The sequence below is a fragment of the Chelon labrosus genome (assembly GCF_963514085.1).
Source record: "Chelon labrosus genome assembly, chromosome: 18".
Classification (NCBI taxonomy): Eukaryota; Metazoa; Chordata; class Actinopteri; order Mugiliformes; family Mugilidae; genus Chelon; species Chelon labrosus.
The window spans coordinates 1,715,430-1,742,543 of record NC_140351.1 but is presented as its reverse complement, the minus strand read 5'-3'; the positions used below and the strand labels follow the sequence as shown (position 1 = coordinate 1,742,543).

Sequence of the window (27,114 nt, the reverse complement as noted above, 5' to 3'; positions counted from 1 at the left end):
GGTCCCCAGACTGACCCTGTCAGCGTTTTAACTCTAAAAATGGTCTGAGACATCTCTTCTCTTGCTTCACATCCTCCCTTATAAAACCTATATGCACATCACACCCATCGCTGCAGATGATAATCGCTTGAAACTGGGGCAGATCTAACATTTGCATCAGGAAGATAAAAATAAATTAAAACTAGTTATGTCAAATGAACATGTTATGGCTATATCAATGCATCATTTATGTTAACTTCTTATGTACATAATGATTTTCAGGATTTGGGCTGGGTGCATATTTTTGACGGTGATTATATCTCACTGTGAAGGTTAAAGTTTCATTTTATAGTTTTTAGTGTGACTGAACTTTTCCCTAAAATCATAATGTAGAGAGAATATAGAATAAACTGAATATAGCGTCTGAAAAGGACACACGTTGTGATAAATAGTACAGATTAAAAGGTTGCTGCGCCCTCAGATGTTTTACATTTCTGCATAAAAATGACTTCTGCACATTTTCACACCAGTCCTGAAAGTAGAGAAAGAGAACCAGATCAAACTAATGAAACAGAAATATTACAAACACATAATATAAAGGGCCCTGTACCTACATCAGTAGATGTGACTACTGTCAGATGGTTCGCCATGCCGCACAGATCTAATATTTCACCTTTACAGTCTCTGTTTTTTATCAAAGTGTCTATTTATTATTAATTATGAGTCACATCAGATCCAGGTCTCTGTATGGACGTTTATACAGGCTGCAGGATTAGACTAGACTGGATTAGAGACTGTAAATGGATTCTGTGACGTTTTCAAACTGTCATGTAACATCATCAGTTTGTATCATCAGATTCCACATGTACACTTTAGTCAGATACGTGTATCTATGACAGATGGATGTTTATCTTGCTGTTCTCTTCTCTCTTTCTTCCGTCTGTACCCGGCTGGCCTCAGGCAGATGGGTCCTCCATATGAGCTGGGTTCTGGTTCTGGTTCTGGTTCTGCTCCACGTCTCCTTCAGGCTGCTCTGGAGCTTTCAGGTCTGGTTTTGTAAAGCGTCTTGAGACGATTTGTTTTGTTATTGACGCTATAGAAATAAAACTGAATTGAATTGAACTAGGCTCAGGTACGATAGCTGATGTAATAGTTGTTCTTCCCTTTAACATAAATAAGTTCCTCAGCCACTATGTTCCACTTCAGGCCTAACTTACTGCATGTATTAAACTGCACACCCTAAATAAGATTTTCTCTGCACAGTCTATATTTTAATTTACCTTCCTACCAAAAAACGATATCTGACAACTCAGATGTCAATATATAAAAACATTCACAATAATTAGATTTAAATCTTCTGGCCAGTCGAGGAAACACACAGTTCCTCTCTTTGATATGAATTCTCTTCCGACGCTAGAAGCCACTCGTGTAAAGTTGTTGACGTTTCATTCTCTCTTCACAGACACTTATTAACTCGTACGGGTGATTCAGTTCCTCAGAGCCTAAGTGCAGCCGAGTGCCGTAGCAGCAGGACAAACTGTTTTTAAAAAGGTTTTTCTGCAGAGTCGCTGCTGCTGGTAGACGCCATTAATGACGGCGCAAATAAAAGGCAGTGAAGAAGATGTGGGTGAGGGCCTTTTCAATTCAAGGACATGTTGCCACAAGGAAAAAAATATATGGCAGCAAAGAAAACAGGTATTAAAGGTATTAAGAAGTTTTACCTGGGGGGCTCTAGTACTTTGTAATAATGTCAGTGGTCGTCTCCTCCGTGTGTGGCAGCAGATTTAGAGAAGCTGGAGTTTATGTAGTCTCATCACGTCATGTTTTAATTTTAATAATATATTTTTGTCATCAGTCCCATTGATCCCCTTTAAGTCACATCCACCTTTACTGATGTGATGAACGACTAAATTAAAGTCCAGCATCTAGATCCGTCTCATCATCCTTCATGATTTCTTTCTTCTGATGTTTATCAGCTCTTTATCTCTAAGTGTGTCTGCATGCTAAGCAACGACATCTTTGGCTTTGCATCCAAACATCTGTCCAAACTTTGATTTATAACACAACCTTTATAATTATTAAGTGAAAAGAGACTAAAAATAAGTTAATTAATAAAAAAGGAAACCCCAAATAACAGCTGATTTGCACTGGATTAGTTCTGACAGGACCTCTGTGTTAGAAGAACTAGAGTAGGTCATTTCTGTTGTGATTCTTACTTTACAAATTACAGACGTGGCCGATTCGTACGGGATTAAGATCACAGAAGACCTCAGAGATTATTATAAATTACCAGAGGTCCTCAGGTAAAACCAGTCCTGAGAACATTGGGAGTTGTTGGAAGTAGAACTGCTGCAAACTGCGCTGGCAGCAAACTGAAGGAGCTATATCGACGTCTTCCAAACCACCAGACTCCATTAACAAAATGGATTAATTTGGACCTGAGCACCAAACGTGACTGTGCTGGTCATCGTTATTTTATGCTGCCTCTTCCATCTGACAAACGTTTCACCGATCATCGGTTAAAGCTGGCGTGGCTGAGCCATGGATGACCCCGCCTCTTTTCTCAGACCCTCATAAGAATAAATAAAACAAAGGTTTACCAGGGAAGTTGTATTCAGGGTTTTTGTTGCAGTAGTCCACGGTGCAGCACACCGGGTAAATGCCGCTGTCTTGTTTGGCGGACTGGGCACAAATGAAGGGCCGGTCTCGTGGGATCAGCTCATTTTCATGGACGCACTGGCGCTGCTCGATGGTCTGCTTGCTGCCCAACTTGCGGACGGCGACGAAGCAGACGCCGTCCGTCGTGCAGCTGGAGTTGGCACTGCAGCGGTCACAGTGGCACCGGAGGGCTGGAGGAAGAGGAAGAGACAGAGGAAGAGGCTTGAGTGTTTTATGCAAATGCAAAAATGTATTCTGTACTACAGTCTAGTAAAAGGTCACACTGCAAAACAACATTTATTTGGCGTCACTTTGTCCCATTTATTTACAGACTTTAAACATCTAAGGCGTCTACATGTGTCCCAACGAGCACAAATAATATCAGGACTCTGCTACTGTGGCTCAGCTCTTATTTATTGTAAATACTTGAAATTCAACAATTCTCCAAGTTCACATGTGTTTTATTCTCCACTAAACATCTCCATGTATACACAGAGTTACATTTACTCTTTGGTCCCGTTCAGACCTCACATGAACATCTACCCTGGAGAATCTGAAGACCAGGGACCATCTCAGAGTCCAGGTTAAACAGGTCCAGGTGTGAACACTGATCTGGTCTCTAGAGTCCAGGTTAAACAGTTCCAGGTGTGAACACTGATCTGGTCTCTAGTGTCCAGGTTAAACAGGTCCAGGTGTGAACACTGATCTGGTCTCTAGTGTCCAGGTGTGAACACTGATCTGGTCTCTAGAGTCCAGGTGTGAACACTGATCTGGTCTCTAGAGTCCAGGTTAAACAGGTCCAGGTGTGAACACCGACCTGGTCTCTAGAGTCCAGGTTAAACAGGTCCAGGTGTGAACACTGATCTGGTCTCTAGTGTCCAGGTTAAACAGGTCCAGGTGTGAACACTGATCTGGTCTCTAGAGTCCAGGTTAAACAGGTCCAGGTGTGAACACTGATCTGGTGTCAGTCCACATGTGGAGGTGGTCTGGGACACATGTGACCTCCTTCCTTTGGTAGTGTGAACACACAATGAGTCCTGGGTCACATTAAAGACCACCTACTCAACAGGGCTGATCTGAGGAAGAGGAGTTTAACTCCTTCATTCAACCACTAGTAGAAATGATCACATGAATCAGTGATGTCTCATCATGTGGTTTCCCAGGACAGATGTTAATGTGAGGTCTGGGGGGTTTTTACAAACCAATGAACCTGAAGCTCAGTCGACCTGATAATGAACGGATCATTTAACCTTTAACCTTTGCTGCTGCCTCCTCTGTGGACTGTGTGGGTAACTGGGAAAGAACTGATTGAAGTAAAGTGAGACACTGCTTCACTCCACTCAGACTTTGTACACAAACACATGCTGACTCATAGCCCACAAACGGTGCGTTGCACTGGTGACACACACACACACACACACACACACACACACACACACACACAGCTGTAGTAGAGCTAGACAGCACATGGCCGATGTCAATAAAGGACACGGATCTGATTTTGTCATTTTGCCGTCCTGCAATATTTGGACAGGGACACAATGTCCATAATTTTGTCTCTCGATGCCAAAACAAGATGGAACTGAAGTGATTTTTAACTTAAAACCAGACACGATAATCTAACACTTACTATTAAACTGGGTCCGTGCGTGGAGTAAACGTAATTTCAAAATTAAAAGTCGTATTCTCTTTGAATGAAGCAGGAGGTAGTCTCCATGGTGACCACTGGTCCAGATTCAGAGATAAAGTCAGATGACCAGATACCTTGAGTCAGAAAGTCTAAACTACATCTGAATATTGTCCCAGAGTCATGTCCGTGCTCCGTTCAGACCAACAGAATCAAACAACCAGTGTTTTCTCCTTTTAGTTTCTCTTCCTTGTTTCTTTTTTCATTTACTGAAGGACGACCTTGTCCAACTTATTTATTTTAATCCGTCCAGAACACAGAGCCCTACCCACACATATGGGACGTTTAATGTCTCTGAGCGTTGGAGCTAAAGGTCAGGTCATCTTTAAACACTTCTGAACACTAGAGAAGCAGCAGGTCAGACGCGAACGGGGAAAGAAATGTGTTTAACGTAAAGGGAGTCTGCTCAGCAATCCCTCGGGCTTCAGGGAGCTATGAATAAACCAGGTCTGGAGCCGAGCGTCTGGTATCAGCATGCAGCTCAGAATCACATCACGTACGGCTGAACAGGTTAAAGCAACACAACACGGTCCGCAGCTGAATAATTAACAGGGCAGGTGCACAGTTTGTGGCGTAAAGGCGCCGACGGGCAGACGGGTTTATCAGTAGGAAGTCTGCCCTACGGTGCAACAACCTCACCAGAGTAACGCAGAGAGTTGGGTTATAAATAATGAAGTAAACGGCAGCAGAAACGGTGGATTAGTAGGGATGCCCCCGATCCAGTACCAGTACTTACTGAAACCTTTCTCTTCTTTTAAACACAGCGTTCAGTGTTTGTTTGGATTCTGGTTAGTGATTTTATTGGAGCTGTTGAATCAAGGCTGTAGTAGCAGCTCTGACACCAGCACCAGCCAGGTGTCACTAAAACAGGCTGAGGCCCGGGACCGACCAGGACATCTGTAGCTACTAGAGACAAACACACAACCAGTCTGAGAACGTTACAGGACTTTTACGCAACAGGCTTCCTTCCTCACTCATTCATGGAATTTGTGGAATTGTCTGGTGGAGAAATCCAGACAGAAAAACTCAGGGAGGAGAATAAATTACAGCAGCAAACAACAGCAACTGTGTGTGTGTGTGTGTGTGTGTGTGTGTGTGTGTGTGTGTGTGTGTGTGTGTGTGTGTGTGTCACAAGACGACGGAAAAGACGACAGATCAAACATATGCCCGACCGGAGACAGCTAAATAAAAACCAGCTGACGCCTGTCTCCTCTGACTCAACCTCAGCTCAGATAAGTCCAGTCTGTCAGAGCAGCACACACACACACACACACACACACACACACACACAGTACCATGTTAGAGACAGGTATGTCTAAAATGAAACGCTCCGTGAGCTAAAGGACTCCCACCAGGATTTATTTCTGCTTTATTTTGTTTTGAGCAGACCGTAATAAAAACTGGAATCATTACTCTCTCACTGTGTGTGTCTGCCAGCAGGTCACAACTCTGTAGTGAAGAGGAAATATAATAAACACACTGAGGCAATTTGTTGATTTGTAATGTAGATATATATATATGTACCCCAACCAGCCACAACATTATGACCGCTGAAACTTCTGGACCTGGCGTTCATTGGTGTGGATGTTACTTAGACATGTAGCACCCACCTAGACCAGACACTGCCATTCTGCTGGGGATGGCTGCTGCCAGGCACCTCCACCATGGGGTGGGGGTGCCTGGCAGCAGCCATCCCCAGCAGGATGCAGCCTGACACAGACACACACACAAAAACACTTTAGGAAGAACAGCACAAGGTGTTGACCTGGCCTCCAAATTCACTAGATCCCAAACTGATCAAGTATCTGTGGGATGATCCACAGAGGACCCTCCCCTCACAGGACACCCTCAGAAGGCCCACGTCCATTCTCTGATGAGTCACCTGCACCATATTAGGAAGGAGGTCATTATGCCTACACGCCAGTCTCCTTTAAAACGTTAGAGGAAGACGTTCTGATGCTCCAGGGACGTGGTTTTGGTTCATGGCAGAACTAAAACACATAACAACAACAAACACCAGGCTTGTCTGAAGCCCAGTACTGATCCCATCAGTCTTGGTGCAAATCATGAATCTGTCAGTGAGTGAAAAACAAACAACAAAATAAAACACAACAGCTGACTAGAAGGACGATCTCCAGATGCAGACGGCAGGTTGTTGGATGAGTCAGCAACAGACGCAGAGCGCAAACTAAATTATTTTATCAATACATGAACATTTAAAACCGACCTTGTTTTCCTCTTGCGTCGCCTGCAGAGACTTTAAATTACCAAACTCTCTTTGTGAAACCACTGAACAATGATCTGAATCTGCCCGTGAAGCGTCTGCAGACAACTCTGCACAAACCCGAAAGAACACTGGAGGAAAACAAACATCCTTCTAGACGTGATAAGTAAAACTCAGCTGTGTGAGAGGACGCCTGTGAGTGCATGGAACAAATGACACGGTGATAATCAGAGCTTGGGGTAAAGGGCACGTTAATTACCCACGACGCCAGATAAATAATCCAGCAGAATGAACATGAGTAGGTTTTAGAAACAAACCAACTGCACTTTCACTTTCACAATCTCTTTTCACTACGTGCAGCAGCAGCAGCACTGTTGATCACTGTTGATTCATGTGGTTCCAGGATGTGACGCTTGTTTCAGATACGTGCTGATGTCTGGTTCAACATGTGTTAGAAAAACAAACACACAAGGTAATCTGAGGTTTTCATGGAGGCGACTTCTTTTGATCAAAGCAGCTAAAGGTTGTGTAAAGGTTTGTTTCTGAATAGAGATGTTATTCTGATATCGCTGATGTGCTATAACTTCAGACATTTTTAAGAAATGGTGCAAGACTTTGGTTCCTTTCACTTCTTCTCTGCTTTAAATTCCCACAAGTGGAATATCTTACAGCAGATGCCATCTTGGAAAACTGCGACGGTGCATTTCCAGAATTTTCTTTACATTTCAATGAGCACAGTCTAAGATTAAAGAGGATTAAAATAAATAGCATCGTTGACGTTCAGACGAAACAAATCAACCTCTCTACAGATTTACATTACTGTTATATAGGGCTGGGCGATAAAACGATATATATCGCAATAGACACGTGATCGATATCAATAAAAAATACGTATATAGAATAGAAAAAAATAGGAAGAAAAGCCCGAGCCAGAACTGCAAGTCATTCTGGGGGATGTAGGCAGAGGAAGGGCTTTAGCCTCTCGACCTATCACGGCCCAGCTAAGCCAGGTTGGGGGCATCAACAACAACAAAAACAAAAATAACGGCGAGGAGTGAAAGGAGAATATGAGAGCGACAGCGCGAGAGGAACTTGTAGATAAAAAAGGAAAGGTCACGTCACCAGTTTGATAATATTTTGGTTATTTTAAAGTCAGACGAGAGTCAGACCGATGTTGTCTGCTAACTTGGTGGCGAGTGAGAATATTAACTGGCTCTTGTCTCTTGATTAGTAGTCGGTTAAGCTTCGTTTATCTGCCGCTGAGTGAGTGGCTGCTGACTCAGTTAATCGGATCCACAGCAGCGGTTATGAGTCGGTTAAGTTTGTTTCTCTGCGTATTGTGTGTCAGTGAGCGAGTGTCTGAGTGCCTTAGTTCGCCGGTTATATGAGACGAATCTTTTTTTCCACCGCTACTGAATATTAATTAAAAATGAGTGAAAATTAAATGCTATTAAATGTGTCATTGTTATCATTTTAAAAAAAAAGTTAAAGTGACGGGTAAAAATGTGTTATGACGGGATTTTTATGACCCTGTCAGTCGAATCAATAATTATCGATATCGACTGATATGAAACACTGATATGGTGATACATGTTTCAGCCACATCGCCCAGCCCTACTGTTATAACAGCGTTAGTATAATGGGACGTGCTTTAATAAGCCTCAGCTCTTAAAACAGGAACCAACCTTCCTTCCACGGCTGAACATCTGCTTTGAGGACGGCGTGTTTCTAATTAAGAGCATTTAATCCTAAAAGATTCTGACCGTGAGTGCAGCATAAGTGTGTCTGTTATAATGAGGACAGTTGGAGATAAAATGAGCACTGGGACCCGCGCAGGCACAAAGTGTGTCCTGATATGATAGACTCATTATGAGAGGCAGAGAGACAGACGCAAGGACACGCTCTGACAATGTGGTCAGACAGGATGTAGCTGCAGACAGCCAGACTAAACACACACACACACACACACACACACACACACACACACACACACACACACACACACACACACACACACACACACACACAGCGTGGACCAATGGCAAGCCTCGCTGCTCTGGCCCAGTGTTGTGTTGTGAAATGTAACTGTGATGTGTACGACTGGTTGCATGAAGACGACAAACGCTAACGAATGGACGGTTGCCCGGGGCAGCCATAGACATATATAGATAGACGCGTCATTGAGCGCTGCCGTCTACTGGAGCGGCGTGCCTACAGGGCGGCCATCTTGGAACAGGGCCACTCGCTCCTACAGTGCATTACATCTATGGAGGAATGGGGTTCCTACACAATAAAAGTGATCATAAATCGCTCAGTTGAAGTCCGGCATCTTTTCTTTACAGTCAGAAGCTAGTCTGCTGATAACATTAAGTAAAAATTGTATTTGGGTAGTAAAACCATATTTTTATCATAGCTACATGTGTGACGTTTTTAACAGTTCAATACGTTTTGAAATCGGTCCAAAATTCAGCGAATAATTCTACTTTGAGATTGAGGAGTACCTCTTTCCTTCGTATGTTCATGCACCGCTGCCTCTGGGAGCCCTGTACCAAGATGGCGGCGCTTTAGGCACGTCCCTCCACAGTCCATGACGCGTCTATCTATATATGTCTATGGGGGCAGCGCCATAACGTCAGCTGTTACCAAATGTTTTCATTTATCTGACAGCGTCACGTCAGGAGAAATAATACGAAGGTGTGACGGCACCAGAGCGATCAGAGCTGGTGTCGACTGCCACCTTTTAATATTCAGCATCAGCCCAGTCAGGTAAATAAACTACAAAAGAAGATGGCTGAAGCCCGACGCCGATCTGAAGCCCGACGCCGATCTGATCCGATCCTTTTAGACATGAATCAGCACCGACACCGTTGGGGAGCGACTCTAAATTAAAAAGATACCCCTATAGTGATTATATTATCCCTCATACATTAGAAGAAGACATGAAATATGTGTTTATTTCACACTGTAAAATAATATGTCACTATTTGATTGTAAACAAAATGAATGTGATTTCTGCTGTTGACTGAGCGTGTTAAATGCAAACATTTTATGCATCATGAAAGCTTGTTGTTCTACAGCCCAGGAAATATAGAGAAATATATCTATTATGATTTTATAAAAGTGTTTCATTAAGAACAATACTTAAAGTTCAGCTGGCAGCAGCGTACTAGCTGCGTACGTCAGCGCTGCTCCACATCGTATATTTCTGGCCAGGCAGCAGAGGAACAATACATTATAAAGCCGTCTGTCACAGGAGTTAGATATTAGACCACATTCATCCCTCCATCCAGCCTCCCTCCTCTTCCTCACCCAGTGCTCTCTCCATAATTACATCCTCCCCTCCTGTGACACATCCATTTTTCTTTTAACCTCCCCTCCCTCCCTCCCCTCCCTCCCTCCGTCTCCTACTTTACAACAGCAGCGAGTCAAGTGTCAAGAACAAATAAAATAAAAGGAATTTCACAAGTTGTGGATGGTCCGTATTCAGAGTTCAGGCATGAAATCAGCTCAGTGGAATCTGTTTGGCTCTGGTTGTGTTGAATGTGCGTTATTGAAACTGCGTGTGTTTGCAGAGACGGGGTAAAGAGATTATTCTGGAGGCCCGGGGTAAATCACCCTCTGCTGTGGCTGAACGCACTGTAGTAGAAGAGAGGAGATGTATGTGTTGGTGCACAAATAAATGACTAGAACCTGAGTTAGGGCGATGGGGCGTTGTTACCGTACCGTTAAGACATTTAGATATTTCTCATATTTATAGCTGCTCTGTTATGACAAACACAAGTAACTGCAGATTTCTGTTCAACACAGATTTCTCTCTGAGGCAAAGCACTGATTCACTACTGCCTACACCACCACTAACAGTTTGTGTAGCTTCGACTGTTGCAGGGCAGTTAAAGGATGGAAAAATATACGAGTTAGAAACCAGAACAATTTAGTTTTGTTTTATTATAAAAGCAAGCAGCATGTGATTACGACTGCTCCTCATTCAAGACGATCATATTTACTGGTTTAAACATATAAACACTTTAACAAGCAAGAAAACAACAACAGTGAATAATGGATATCTCAATAGTCAATTATGTTCATTGAATACAATCATTCGTCTCGTCCTTAAGACACAAACAGGCTTTATTCTGACAAAGAAACCTCTTCCTACTGCTTCCTGCTCTTACAGGAGAGCTGTGTCATTTCTACTCTGAAATCTGAAGCAGCAGAAGGACCAACAGGAACTATTCACTATAGTCAGGTTGGAGTATTTGGACACAGAAATCAGTTTGAGAACCACGTCGTCATACTTCAGTTTTCACATTCCCTCCCACGTGATCAGTTCCTCTATACGACGCCACACTCTGCAGGCTTCACAAGAAATCACAGAGAGGAAGAAGAGGCCGTAGTTTATTTGGTTTATTTTCAGTAAACGAGACGAAAGTTTTTCCGTCATCAATCAGTGCACGTGTGATTTCACGTGAGCCTGTTTCCCCATCGACTGCCTCAGCAGCCCACGTAGCTCCTAACAGATCAGTGTTACACGTCTCAATCAACATAAATAATGGTGTGCAACCAGGTTGTGTTCTGACAGATGATAAAACCAGCTGACTACATCATTGAAAGTTTTCTATCTTGGAGCATCTGTTGCCGTTATCAGAAGATCAAAATTCAGATTCCAGAGGAACCTTTAGGAAATGGAAATAAAAAGCTCAGATGTGATGGGATAAGACTCCAAAATTCATAAAGTGACAACAAATTTTGCTCAATACTGTTCAGTTGCTTCTTTTCCCACTTGCCTCTGTGTTTAACTTTAAAATGTTCAAACTGCATTAAAAGGAAGGAAGGAATCATCTGACAACTTTAAACGCCCGTTATGAAAGCGTCATTCAGAGAGCAGCCACTGAAGGAGAGATCAATCTCAGGGCCGCTGGTTGTAAAGGCTGAACTCTTTAAAGACGTACATCCATATCATCACATCCTGAGCTTTCAGGATCTAAAACATGACATTTAAAAAGTAAAATTACTCTCCGGTACCTAAGATCAATGTGTTTAGATGCAGCGAGATCCTGATCAGATTAAAACACGTCACGCTCTGCTGCCGCGGAGGAAACAAGTGTCTATTCAGGAAAAACTAAAGAGTGTCGACAGAAGTTAGAAGTTATGATTAATATTCTGACACACACACACAAACAAAGGTCCAGTGTTAAAACGCCGCCAGCGTAGTTTAAATTCAGAAACAAATGTACTGATTGTATCAGAAGACAGAAATTAAATAAAAAAAGGTTTTAATTAGAAAAGAGAACAAAATGCTCAGATACGACACACAGGAACAAAGTGACAGAAAACATTCAGATAATGAAACTCCACACGGAGGAAGGTGGAAGTGTTTCAGAGCAGAGTCAACGCAATAAACTGTCGGCAGGTTAGGCAGGTGGTCATAATGTTATGCCTGATCGGTGTGTATATTACAGTCATTATTAGTCTTTTTATATATAATTGTGTTTTTTGTATTTTTATACTGTATCTGTGATGAACACAATTTCCCTCCATCGTCTCATCTTCTTTTGTTTTATCTTTATTTCTTTCTTTCTTTATTTTCATCAGCATGTTAACTCTACAATCACCTGTTAACCCCAGGTGTAAATGGAGCCAGGCCACACCAGGTCCGTACAGGTCCTGGGACTCATGCAGCCCCCTAACGGTACCTGAGCATGTGCAGTTCCCTTCTGAATGAAATCGATCCGGACAACCTGATTAAGGCCTAAACACGATTCATTTAGCATCGCCGGGAGAAAGATGAGGGCAGAACAAAGTGGAGGAAAGAAAGACAGATTGCCATGACCGAGCTTTAAGTGGCTGCAGCAGCGGCAGCACGGAGGAAGCCCCAGGAGACGCTCCAAATGAAAAGAGAGGATAAAGTTTAATCTGCTCCGCTGGCTGAGAGAGAGAGAGAGAGAGAGAGAGAGGAACAGCAGAAGACAACGGCTTCATAATCTGCAAATCAATAACAATTCAATTCCGCTACCCCTACGCAAAAAACCATAAAGTCACACATACCCAGTGAAACACACACACACACACACACACACACATTCAGCCTTGAGATGTCGCCCTGAGGCTGTAATTCAGTTATCTAGTATTCAGTGTTCAGTCGCTATGCAGAAAGGAGAAGAACAGTTTAACTTTCCAGCTTTATTCATCCTAACTCTGGTTATTCACGACCATCACGATGCTCTAGCCTCCTGTTTTCATCACCAACGTCTCACTAGTGTGATGCATCAGACCCAGAGACGTCCTCGTTAAAACAAAACACACAAAGCTAAATGTTATGAAGACGGTTTTGATATTATTGACCGGTGTGAAACAAAACCACTGATCCCAACTGAGACCCAGTTACTGAGACCGTCAGTCACAACAGACTTCCACACTGTTCTAAGAAGATGAGCAATAAATCCCTTTGTAGTGATTAGGAATAATAATAATAATCCACCTTAGCTGGTGACCACTACAGCTGCATGCTCTGTCTTTCTGTTAGCAGACACCCAGTCCTAGAGCACGCTGGTCAGGTCTAGCCATCTGCTTTTTAAAATAAGAAATAACAATAATAAAACTTACTTTTGCCTGTTAAGTAAATTATTAATGGATCAGGCAGCAAATAATCAATGTGAACAGTAGGTTTTAACAACCGTACGACAGAAGCTCCTGCTGTAAATAACCTGCAGAGGAAGTTTACACCTTTTCTGTCTCTACAGATTTCAGGCAAATAAACTTTATTCTTGGAATAAACTTGTTTCTGACAAATAGTTTCCTGGAATCCTCGTGTTCACAGCTACAGCACAAAATTACATTTTTTGAAAGTTGCTTCATCTCTGACATTTCTGAAGCTACACTTGGAGTTTCTGTTTTTCTAACTAAATCAAGGAGCTCTGCTTTGAGGCGGCATACCAACCGTTCTCTACCTGGGTGGTAAACTGTGACGACGGCTGACTGAAGCACAATAGCCGGCGTCTTATATGACTCATAACTACAAGGGATGGCATGTTTGTCAGACTGAACACACAAGCTGTGAACTGTTGGACTACTATGTTGTGTTAATGTAGTGTGGAGAGGGAGAGGGTAGCTGGTACCTTGTGTTCTCTACTCCAGAAATGTTCTGGTCATCCAACGCTGCCATAAACTCCCTAACCCTCTCTGGAAGATGTTTCTCCTTGACGCTGTCTCCAGGAAACTTTCTCCTCTTCTTTTAAACGTTCAGTGTTTGTTGTTGTTTCGTTGCAGCCTTTGTCATATTCTTGTCTGACGGACTTCATTTTCCAGAGTAAAGTTCTTCCACACATGTCTAGCCACATGATTCTACTTCTTCCTTTTTGTTTTTTGGCAGCTCTGATGCGTTTGGACGCTACAGGGACGTGGTTTTGGTTCGACGCTGATCATTTTAAAAACACCATCCTGATTAAGACTCATCTGAAGAAATGTACTTTATCTTTTAATCCAAAGGTATTTTGATTAATGCGCATTGTTAAGATTCATCATGAACAACAAAAGACCAGATGCAGTTACTCATGTACCCGACACTCAGGTTCCTTCCTTCATTCTTAATCTGATCCATATTCTACCAGTCTTTCTTTCTGTAAAGTCTCCGTTCATCATGCGTCCACTTCCTCACACCAACACTAAAGCTTAGCAGAGATAATAAACAGATACCGACGCGGAAGGCAAGAAGTCCTTCAGTCCTATTTTCAAGCTCCACAGACATAAAAGTCCTGGTTTGACATGAGCCACTCTGAAAGCGAATCTAAAATGTTCAGCACTGTGTTGTCCCTGGGAACTGTTCAGACCGCCCAAGAGCCTGAACCGTCACATCGTTCACATCAGAGCCTCGCCATCATCCACAACAAAACCGCCTCAGAAGTTGACAAATCCTTTGAGGAACACGTCTCCCCTGTAGATGAAGCTGCTGTCAAGTAAGTCTACCAACAAGAAGAAGAAGAAAAAGAAATAACACCACAGTCATAAAACCTCTGAATACAGAAATAAAACATCAATGTGGCTGGCACACAAAGGAACTGTATCATGTGTATAGCTCATTGATTGGTCGGCTCAGTCCTTTCAGACGTCTCTGACTGCGTCTGTAATAACAGTTTGTGTTCTTACAGCAGCTGAAGCCCATTACTACAGAACAGCACAGTGCCAGTGCTCGTCCAGTACCACACAGTCTGAGCTGGGGCTGGTGTTTATACTTCTGTTCATGCAGTCGAGCCACAGTTTCCTCATCTTTTCTTTGTCGAACTTTGAATGTTTCTGACAGATTTTCACATATTTTAAAACCTGAAATAGTTTCAAAGTGGATTCTTTCAGAATATCTTTACTTTTGTGTTTCTGAAGTTTCTCTATAATTAACTGGGCTGCAGCAACAACTCCTGAACTATTTAAACTATTCCCAACCGTAGCCGAGCTCCTGAACTGTGCAGTGAATTCAGTCCAGTTGTTTTTGAGAAGTGATGCTAATGGAGGTGCTAACTGTTAGCATAGCAGCTCTGCTTTCCAGCCCAGTCACAAGTTGTAAGCAACCTGTTTCTGCTCATATGAACATATTAAACTAAACCACGTAGATTCCCAGGACCGCTCTGCTGTAAGTGGTTGTTAGCCGGCGTTAGCAGTGGTTAGCATCACAACATGAAGGTTGTGGGTTCTAACCCGGGGGCTGGCTGGCTGGGGTCTTTCCTTTACGGGATCATACAGACGCATTTACAATGACGATCAGCACAAGTCACTGAAGTTAAAACTCAATGTTTGGTAATTAATGACAGAATATAATAAAACCATCTTAATTAATTAATTTCATTCATAGATTTCATCTTCAAACGTTATATTTTAGTGGTTAACCCAAAGATGAATCAACGACTCATAAAACAGTCGTTGTAGACGTGATACTCATCTGAGGAGGAAGCAGATCATGTGATATTTAGCCACAGACACGAGTTAAAGACAATTATCACGCTGCATCAATGTTCACCAACATTTTATTAATGTTTAACGTCAAATATAATTTAAAACATACATCCTAATATGCCACCACGCCACACACCACATGTTGCCCCTTCCCCCACTCTGAGCATGTACCTTTCAGCCCCCAGAGTAATTTCCATAGGTCACGGCCCCACCCTTAACGTCCACCCCACCCCACCCACCCCTCCAGCTCCATTATGGCTGGCCCTTTGTCCATACCAGATGTGATCTCTGTCTCTATGTGTGTGTGTGTGTTGGGAAGGGGGCCCCCGTTGCCCCAGACTCAAATAAACCTTCCCCCTCCTCCCACAGACCAGAACGGCCACTATCTGCCCCGCTGCTGGATTGTTTGCCCTCACAGGTCGGAGCCGGAGCCAAAGCGTTGTGGTGCAAACAAACCAAACAGCGGCTCAAACTACAACAAACACAATCCACCGTCCTTGACACTGGACAAAACTGGAGACGAGTCAATTTAGGGCAGGAAGTGGAGCCTAACGGGGCAGTAGAGCAAAACACCTAAATCTATATTAATTCCTTTTATGTGTGAGCACGCATCGATTATCTGGCTGAAACAGGTCAACGGTGAAAAGAAAAGACGTCGGCTGGAGACACGTTTGGTCCATTTGTCCACGTTTCTACATTCTGGCCCATTTGGACATAAGGACCTTTGGCTAACAGCTTCCACTCAGCCGATGGGACGAACACATTAATGCATCACTAAATAAAATCTAACACATCTAAATCTGCTGCCACGCAAGTCATTCATCTCATCATCCTTCACAATTTCCTTCTTCTGATGGTTTTGAGCGGCGACATTTTGACTTTGGGTGCAAACATCAGTCCAGACTTCAATTCATAAGGTAAAACAGGTAAAACTAGTCCTGTTCAAATATGACAGAAACAATAAAGCTGGATGTTTATCAGTGAGGCTGAAGTAAAGCTGAGGCCGCCTCCTGTTTTCACAAAAAGGAAGATGTGGACGACTAAATCGACCGACAATGAGACGGGTAGAGAAGGCAGAACATCTGTCAGAGCCACTCGTCTAATAAATATGCAGCAGCCTGATCTAAAGGTTAGACATGTCAGCCCCCCCCACCCTCGGCAGCTGCTCCCACCCAGACACAGAGTGCGTCATTAACGACGATTGAAGGTAAATCACTCGCTCAACGAGTCCGACACAATAATTATCATCTTTGGGTTTTTCTAAAAGAGATGATTGCACTAAGCAGCGTTTGTTGTCTGAGGAGTAAACCAGCGAGAGAAAGTAAAGCTCGTCTTGTTATTGCTTCAGTTCAGGTAGAAAGGATTCTCCACAAAGAGGAGCGTCTAATTCATACGTATGTAGAAAGTATTTAATCTTATGACATGGAGACAAATGTGTTATTTTTACTCAGTACTGAGGCTTTACTCTTCCTCCCCTCAGTAGTCACCTAGCGTTACCGTCAGTGGGGTCACAGCCTTCCTTTACTGGGACGAGGGTTTGGAAATGTCTGACACAGGAACTCTGACTGACCCTAACTATGTCTGGATCTGATTTTATTGCACTTCTGGTGACAGCGCAAACATATATATTTTTATTTTTTACCAGTAACAGAGACAGAATCAGTATCGGGGCCGATCCAGGAATATTATAAAAATGATCGGAACAACAGATCTTTGGTAGTTATTTATTTTAGGTCACTGTAGCGTCACAACGTCTTCTTCTCCTGATTTAGTCGCCAAAGCTGCCAGAAGAACAACAAAGAAGAAGAAGAATACTACACCTTCTTCTTCTTCTTCTTCTGTTTTGGTGGCGGTTGGCTAGCGTCAGTTACCAAAAACCAAAGAAGAAGAAGAAAAAACACGTGACCAAACATGTATTTTACTCTGGAAAATTAAGTCCATCAGACAAAAATATGTCAAAGGCTGCAACGAAACAACAACAAACACTGAACGTTTAAAAGAAAAGTTTCCTGGAGAATCTGAGTTTATGTCGGTGTTGGACGACCAGAACATGAAGACTAGAAAAGCCTTTAGGAATTTATTTAAGATCAGATCAGGGCTCGGGACTAAAAGATTGGTATCGGATCGGCGAGTAGGAAAATCATCTCTAATAGGTGTGTGTTAATTTAGTTTGTCCACCTCCATCAGACAGTTCAACAGAGAGTCAATCTGAAATAACAGAGTGTGTCACTTCCCCACAAACACAGTTGTGTGTGTGTGTGTGTAACGCAGGGACAGGGGGACGAGACGGGGGTGGAGACAAGCAGAGATAGTTAATGGAGGCCAGAGAGGGGAACACTGTTTGAAGCAGCTGACTCACAGCTCAGACTCAGGCTGGCCGTCTGATTGGCTGCTGCAGTGCCAGGCCTCCCCATCCTACATCTGCAACAGGGTCGGTTACATTACAGCGCCGCTAAAGGACCGGGACCGGCGCTGCATCCAGGACGCCGTGGTCGGTTACAGCGCTGCATCCAGGACGCCGTGGTCGGTTACAACGCTGCTAAAGGACCAGCGCTGCATCCAGGACGCCATGGTCGGTTACAACGCTGCTGAAGGACTGGGACCAGCGCTGCATCCAGGACGCCGTGGTCGGTTACAGCGCTGCATCCAGGACGCCGTGGTCGGTTACAACGCTGCTAAAGGACCAGCGCTGCATCCAGGACGCCGTGGTCGGTTACAACGCTGCTAAAGGACCGGCGCTGCATCCAGGACGCCGTGGTCGGTTACAACGCTGCTAAAGGACCGGCGCTGCATCCAGGACGCCGTGGTCGGTTACAACGCTGCTAAAGGACCGGCGCTGCATCCAGGACGCCGTGGTCGGTTACAACGCTGCTAAAGGACCGGCGCTGCATCCAGGACGCCGTGGTCGGTTACAACGCTGCTAAAGGACCGGCGCTGCATCCAGGACGCCGTGGTCGGTTACAGCGCCGCTAAAGGACCAGCGCTGCATCCAGGACGCCGTGGTCGGTTACAGCGCTGCATCCAGGACGCCATGGTCGGTTACAACGCCGCATCCAGGACGCGTGGTCGGTTACAACGCTGCTAAAGGACCAGCGCTGCATCCAGGACGCCGTGGTCGGTTACAACGCTGCTAAAGGACCAGCGCTGCATCCAGGACGCCATGGTCGGTTACAACGCTGCTAAAGGACCAGCGCTGCATCCAGGACGCCGTGGTCGGTTACAACGCTGCTAAAGGACCAGCGCTGCATCCAGGACGCCGTGGTCGGTTACAACGCTGCTAAAGGACCAGCGCTGCATCCAGGACGCCGTGGTCGGTTACAGCGCTGCATCCAGGACGCTGTGGAAAACTGATTTACAACACGTCTCTTAATCAGTGTGATTCTGAACAACCACCTTAAAATGATCCAGTGGGACGGAGATAAAACACAGATTAAAGTAGGACATGATCTACACAATAAAAAACACATGAGCAACATTTCTTCTCGTCTTCTTTATGGAAGAACAAGTAGTAGTAGTAGTAGTAGTAGTAGTAGTAGTACTACTGTTCTACTGTTGACAATAAACGATACACTAAATGTTGAAATAAATAAAATACCAGGACAGATGGAGTAAACCTTACTGGAAATCTTAATTAAAATAACAAAGTATTTAAAGCAGGAAACCAGGTGCAGTCTTAAATAACCTGTGATGCCTCTGACCTCTTCTCAACAATCCAGATTCTTATTTGTTCTCTATAAATAATCTTAACTCCTGATGTACGCTACATGATGAACTGACTAGTCTGTCGTGGTACAGATGCTGGAAACAGCTGCTGAGCTGGAACAGATGCCCTCGCACCGGCTCCATCAGCCCAGGAAATCTGTCAGTGTTTACTCTTAGAGCAGGAAGCATCGCTGACGTGCTTCATCGTGCTCTTCATCATGCTTCATCGTGCTTCACAGTTTGTTTTATAGAAGCATGTCAACAGATCCATGTCAACTTCTGCAGCATTAGCATCATACTCAGCTCCCTGTGTTAGCATCTGTCTTTTATTGTTTAAACCACATCAGTAGAAAGAAAATCATTTATAATGTGAACTTTATATTTTTCGTTCTTTTGTTTTTTTTGGGGGATTTTAAAAATAATAATTAGGGATGCACTGAAATGAAAATTCTTGGCCGAAACCAAAAACCGAATATGGAGGCACCACTAGATTGAGAATATTTGTTTTTATTTTTATTTAGAAAAATAGCGCTGTCCCTTTAAGAAAGACGGTCGTCTTGATTGAAGCTGTGCACGGCCGCTGAACGGGCACGTCACATTAAAAAGTTTGTCTTGCTGTTTGTTCTGTAAGAGCAGCAGATAAATGGTTAGACTGTTTTTCCACCAATGGCGTGACGCGATCGACCCACACTGTCTTCACGATCTACTGGTCAAACGTGATCGACGTAATGGACACCTGCACCATCACTGGGAAACTTCCTCACTTGGATGTTTGGATTTCAGGTGATAAATTAAACCCGACTGCAGATGAACGCCTCTTGAAATTTCAGCATCACACGTTTTGCAAATCGCTATCAGTGGGTCTTTATATAATATTTATATAATACTTTACAAACTGAAATACGTCCACACAGCAGACATGCCCGTGGCCTTATATCCGGTGCATCCCTAATAATAATAATAATAATAATCTAATAACAGACACGTCTCCTTCGCTGCTGCTTCTTGTCCAGACTCAACGCGAACGCAGCCTCGAGACATTTTAATAATCAGAGCATTTGGACAGACACAGCTCTAGTGGGACATCACACTGTGACCATGTGTCTGGATTACAAATAACCAACTGTTTGGATGTGGGAGACGTCCCACTGAGACGTAGTAGCTGCATAAATAGTCACTGATCATCACCGAGTCCCAGGCCACGTAGGACAACAAGCTACTAACACTCACTAACAATCACAGAAGAAACACCGACACCGTCTATCTGCCCTCAGAGGGCTTTCCTTTCCTCGTCACAGTCATCTTCAGTACGTTAATAAAGCCTTATAGTGATATTCAGTGAAAGACGCTGCAGTTATGTTGAACAAGCAGGAACAAGTGAAACTGTCTCCTCTCAAAAACAGAACCAGCATGAGGGTTGTGGTTCCCTGGCATTATTCACGAAGGAGACCAGCGCCAGGGCAGTTTGGAGGGGGGGTATGGGGGGGTGGGGTATGGGGGGGTTCATTAACGCATTGGTGCCTTTGAATCTGATGGCCACTGGCACGGCTGAAACCTCTCAAATTAGTCGTGGTTCCCTGCGCCGGGACAACGGGCGTCCAGGGTCACCCGCATGCCTGGCATTCCACCGCCGCTAGTACTCACAGGGGCAGATGAATAACAGCCCCGCTGCAGATGAAAGACGGGGCAGAACGTCAACTGAGGCCGGTCTCTGTGAGATTTTATCTGTAGCAAGGTTTTTCTTTAAAGCATTTCTGTTGAGCCCCGAAGAAAAGAGGAAACAGAAAAGAGGCCTTGATGAAAAGTCCCGTGACAAACGTCTTTATTGGGACATTTCCCTTCATGGTTGAGTTGTTCTAAAGAACACGCTGGCTACCCTCTGACTGTAAACCATCACATGAAACACCAACGTCCTGAAGTCAGGGACAGGAAAGGGTTTCATATTTAGACCATCAGGGAGATTCCTAAAGTCTGTCCTCGTCTTCCTTGTCTTCTCCTAGAGGTGGTCTCCTGTAGCTTCCTAAAGTCTGTCCTCGTCTTCCTTGTCTTCTCCTAGAGGTGGTCTCCTGTAGCTTCCTAAAGTCTGTCCTTGTCTTCCTTGTCTTCCCCTAGAGGTGGTCTCCTTTAGCTTCCTAAAGTCTGTCCTTGTCTTCCTTGTCTTCTCCTAGAGTTGGTCTCCTGTAGCTTCCTAAAGTCTGTCCTTGTCTTCTCCTAGAGTTGGTCTCCTGTGTCTTCCTAAAGTCTGTCCTTGTCTTCCTTGTCTTCTCCTAGAGTTGGTCTCCTGTAGCGTCCTAAAGTCTGTCCTTGTCTTCCTTGTCTTCTCCTAGAGTTGGTCTCCTGTAGCTTCCTAAAGTCTGTCCTTGTCTTCTCCTAGAGTTGGTCTCCTGTGTCTTCCTAAAGTCTGTCCTTGTCTTCCTTGTCTTCTCCTAGAGTTGGTCTCCTGTAGCTTCCTAAAGTCTGTCCTTGTCTTCCTTGTCTTCTCCTAGAGTTGGTCTCCTGTGTCTTCCTAAAGTCTGTCCTTGTCTTCTCCTAGAGTTGGTCTCCTGTGTCTTCCTAAAGTCTGTCCTTGTCTTCCTTGTCTTCTCCTAGAGTTGGTCTCCTGTAGCTTCCTAAAGTCTGTCCTTGTCTTCTCCTAGAGTTGGTCTCCTGTAGCTTCCTAAAGTCTGTCCTTGTCTTCTCCTAGAGTTGGTCTCCTGTGTCTTCCTAAAGTCTGTCCTTGTCTTCCTTGTCTTCTCCTAGAGTTGGTCTCCTGTAGCTTCCTAAAGTCTGTCCTTGTCTTCCTTGTCTTCTCCTAGAGTTGGTCTCCTGTGTCTTCCTAAAGTCTGTCGTTGTCTTCCTTGTCTTCTCCTAGAGTTGGTCTCCTGTAGCTTCCTAAAGTCTGTCCTTGTCTTCCTTGTCTTCTCCTAGAGTTGGTCTCCTGTGTCTTCCTAAAGTCTGTCCTTGTCCTCCTTGTCTTCTCCTAGAAGTTTTCTCACACCGCAGACATGATTAGTCATGTGATTTTACTTCTCTGATTTTGCGCTTTTGCTTTGACGCTAGCCAACCACCACTAGAACAGAAGAGGAAGAAGACGTTTGAGGAGCGTGACACAAAATAAATGATTGCAAAAGATCCGACACCGATCCGATCGTTTTAAATAATGTATTTTTTTTGCCTGGAACCAGCACGGACCAGACGCCGACTGACAGAAGCAGATAACTGATTACACCTATCATGGTTGCCCAAATAGCAAAAGGTTGTCAACGTGAGTGTTGACTAGAACTATACATGAAGCGGTCTGTTCATGCTTCAACAGATTCGCTTGCAATACATCGACAAACCGCGGGGAGTTTTACTGTTAATGTCTCGCTTTCAAATGTGGAAACATGTTCCTGACACACAATAAACATGTGAGTTTATTGTGTGTCAGGAATTTCGTTCAAGACCAGAAAATAAACTTGACCAATCACCACGTCCTCCACAGTCAGGACTGATTCTGACTTATTCCTTGAGACAACACGGGAGGAACAAGACTAAAACCAGACAAATGAAAGTAGAAGGTCGTTGGGGAAGAAGAGACAAAGTGACAGCCCGTTAACGCTGAAGACAGCAGCGGCCGGTCGGATGAGGTGAGCACTCGTGACGCCACATAATTTAGTCCACGGCCGGCCGACGTGTGTCCGGGCGCTGCTGAAGCGAACGTGTGAGCTGCAGGGGTGTGGTGCAGAACGCTGAACAGCAACGTGGCGTTTAACGGTGGCCTCTGGTTCAATCACGTCCTTCTGTGAATGTGTAGAAATCTAATATAACGCCTGATATCCACTCACATCACATCACAGGGCTACCTCCACTGAGGGCGAGATTATCTGCATCTAAAATATTAAATCATTTTCTGATGTAAATGATGCAGCTCCCGGCGCGGACACCACGCCATGACAATCCCATTGCCGGGACAAAGAAAGAAGCGGAATTCCCGTCCCCCTTTTTTTTTTTTTTTTGTGTGTGTGTGTGTGTGTGTGTGTCTCCGCGAGCCAACATATCAATTTAATATCCAGCCTGCATCTGAAGCAGCAGTGGGGTATGTGAGGACACGGGGGGAGGATATCCAATGAGATCCCGTCCACTGGTGATGAGGCTCTCTCTGCCCCTCTCCCTCTACACATACACAAAGGAATGCCACACAAAGGAAACGCGAGTCTGGGAATCAGTAGGAAAACACACGATCAACTGGTCATCCGCTACCGAGAAAAACACCCTCGCTTTTTTTGCAATCACGCTCTAACATTTGAAACATGCAAAGATTTAAAAAACGACCACAGTTCCGCTGCAAAATAAAAATGTCAGCACAAAGAGAGCATCATCGCTAGCAGCAGCAGCAGGAGGAGGATCAGGATCAGGATCAGGATCAGCGCTGGTGGCTGGAGTCATCTGTGCCGTGCTCTAATGAGGTGGTGTAAACGCAGAAGAAGCCGATTCACAGATCTTGCAGAGGGGTAATTCAATCCTGCTCGTCCGTTAACCACAAACAAACCCCGTTACACGTGACCCCAAGACTCTGATGCAGTCAACTAAACTGCTGGTACAGCTGCAAAACCTGGTTCCACCCCCTGCCGAAAAAATATCTGTGAAATGCTGTGATGTTCATGTATTTATAAGACAAACTCCAACAAATCCTGCAAGACTTTTTGACCAGACGAAGCACATTAAAATGCAACTCCTGTGTATATTTTTTTAGAGTAACACTCCTGTAGGAGCTTCTTCATTATATCCCTGAATGTCAAACTTGTATTTTCAGCCACAACCACTTGAGCTTATATTTAACTCAGGCTGTTCTTACTTAAAAACTTGTAGTTTGCACCTTTAATATACACATATACATCCATTATCTTATTCTTCTCTGTATCTAACGTGTCATTGTCCACTGTCTTGCCGCTGTAACACCTAACTGTCCAGCGAACTCTTATCTTTTCTTAAATTGCTCAATTTTTGAATGGAGTCTGGCGTAGCACTCGTAAGTTAGCGATCGAGCAGGAGAATGAAGGCGACAGGACGCTGAAGTTCACATTAATAAATAAATATATAAAACCCGCGGATGTGACTCATAACACGCCAGACACTAAATCTACGTTAAAGTAAAACTAAAACTTTAAAATAAATAAATAAACCTAGCAGTTTAAGCTAGCCGTTAAACGCGACCGTTGGATTAACCGTTAAATTGAGGGGGTGAGGAGAATTACTCCATCCTCGGGGTAAATGAACAACTATTACTAGAAAAAAACAAACAAAAATAAATAAAACAAAGTAAACATCCTGTCTGTGGTGCTGCCAACTTTGTTATTTGCTAAACTGAGAGGACTGTTCCTCTTCGGACGGACTCCGGGGCTCTTTGTTGGGGCAAAAGAGGAATCCAGTAAAAAGCTTGAAGCCGAAGCGAGAGAGAGGCTAGCTCCGGAGCTAACGGGACTCAGCCCTCTTTTAATCCCTGTGTGACTTTCTACAGCTCTCTCCCTCTCCCTCTCTTCTTTCTCTTTTTTCTCTCAGACAATAAACATTCCTCAGACAGGCAGCAGCGGCAGCAGCAGCAGCAGCAGCCTGGCCCCAGACCCTGCGCCATCTTAGACACACTCTTCTTCTTCGGGGCTTCTTGAACAAAGGCGGCTTTTTCTAACGGAACCCGCCGGAGCCGAGAGCCGTAACTTTTAAATAAACACACACAGAAAAACACACACACACACGCGCGCGTGGAGGTTCACTCACCGGTATTTTCTTGTATCCTTGTCCCAAACATGAGGACGAGCAGAAAGCATGGTATTGCATCCATCGTGGCTACGGACCAGACTGGCACCCGACTGCTAACTTCTCTCTGTGCTCCGAGGAAGCTGGACGCTGATTGGTTGGGGGAATAAACAGGCGCCGCCCCGACGAGCGACGGGCGACGGTGATTGGATGACGGGCCTGATACACCCCGCCCCACTGGAGCGATTGTACCGCTCATGTAAACAAATACTTGTTATAACTATGAATTTATCATCTATTATTTACAATACTCTTATAGATCACATATTTTATATATCTCAGATACTTTATACAGTATTTATATATAGTTTCACACATATACTTACCTCTATATATTTGTATATTGTATATAACTTGCTATAACTCATATATTACTTTACTATTATACTTTAATATATTTTCATCTTATGAAGAAAACCAACAGCAAAATTGTAAATCCACCCATTTCTACATATGTTATATATCTCAGATACTTTACAGTATTTATGTATAGCTTTATACTCATTTATTTACCTCAATGTATTTCTTATATTTCTATATTTTATCTACATATACACACAGTTTATCTCATGTCCATATATTGTATATTTACACTTTGAAATCTTTGCGTCCTTACCCTATATTCTATTTATCTTTATATCTATACTGCGTACAACGTTTATACATCTTATATTACCACACATTACCACATATTTATATATAAATGTAAAGACACATTGACTGTCTACCTGTCTATCATCTAGTCTTTGATACCTCTGATAGATAGATAGATAGATATGCAGCAATATACATAATCAATAATGGAACAGAAATCTATATTCAAAATATTTACATTAAAAATACAATCACTGAATATTAAAAATGAAATGAAATTGCCCTAACCAAAAACTGGTTGGAGTCTCTTGAGTCTCAGAGTTACCTTCAGCGACCGTGGAGGACGGAGAGGAAGGTGACGCCGGTCGTTTTGTCAGACAGACGGAACAGGACATGTCACGGTGGCTCCGACGGAGGGAACACGGCAAAATAATATCATCAGCAAACAGAAATAACATTCCTGTTGCTTCCACCCTTCGTGATAAGATATCCTCAATGACATGCTGTGGCTAGGCCAGTGTGCCTCGTTCATATGTCAGTCATGGGTCACACACACACACACACACACATCCCTCGTTCATTGTTCTAAACCCGGTAACCCATTTATTTTTTTGCATTTCCTCCACTTCTTGCATAGACACACATGCACTTGACCTGGTCCCCATCCCCCTCCAACACTTTCACTCACCAGTCCCCAGAGAGTGTGACAGAGATTGATGACGGCCTATTATTTGATGTCCAACTGAGCCCTGCCCCGCACACACACACACACACACACACACACACATGCAACAGTCACCCACTCACAACCTCAGTAGACCCTTGAACATCTATTCGTAAAAGATGGGGGAAAACAAACAGATGAAGAATCGTATAAATTGATGAATCATGCAAAAGACAAACACATGTTGATGATTTTCAGTCTTAAACACTTAATTAACTTAAACAGATGTTAAAGAGAGAAGCCCGTGCAACACCCCATCCCCCCGACACACAAACACACAAAGACACCACCTGCTCTCAGCGCTAATCGAACGCTGCTCAAGTTTTAGTGCTTTCACCTTTCTTATTTGCATTTACAATTTTGGCATTTGACTCGCAGCGACACACACGGCTTTTATTTTTAATGACAAAATTACTAACGAAGCGTAGCTGTTAGTCTAAAGGTCAGGGACAACATTGTTATGGACGACGAATGAGTGGTGCACCATTTAAAGCTTCGCAAATGACTGGTGGAAGGTTTCTATTTTTTTTCTTTGCAGGAAAATAATTTTTATTGTTGTTTTTTTAAAGATTAACTTTGTTTTTTTCTTTGTTTGCTAATCTCTGCCACAGTAAACATAATTTTAAATGTGAGCGTTTTACAGTGAGCACAGCTGTGATTTATAACAAGGCTCTAAATCTTCGTTAGAGCACAACTGAACGAAAAAAAGTGGGAGTTGTTTAAATATATTTAGTTTGTTTTTAACAAAAAAAATGGTGAAAAGATTAAAACTAATTATGATACGTAGGAATTAAACTGTTTAATTGCTCTGACTGTGGACTGCTAAATGTA

At 43.6% G+C, this 27,114-nt stretch overlaps 1 protein-coding gene across 1 annotated transcript in view; it reads right to left on the bottom strand.

Moving 5' to 3' along the window:
• Positions 1-25,075, bottom strand: part of tgfbr1b (transforming growth factor, beta receptor 1 b) — a 46,123-nt gene extending 21,048 nt beyond the window's left edge. The window contains exons 1-2 of the mRNA XM_084565701.1: positions 24,927-25,075; positions 2,580-2,828 (exon numbers count right to left, since the gene is read on the bottom strand). Coding sequence (XP_084421827.1) covers positions 2,580-2,828; positions 24,927-24,990 — 313 coding nt within the window. The 5' untranslated portion in view covers positions 24,991-25,075. The remainder of the gene's footprint in view (positions 1-2,579; positions 2,829-24,926) is intronic.
• Between the last annotated feature and the right edge of the window lie 2,039 nt (positions 25,076-27,114).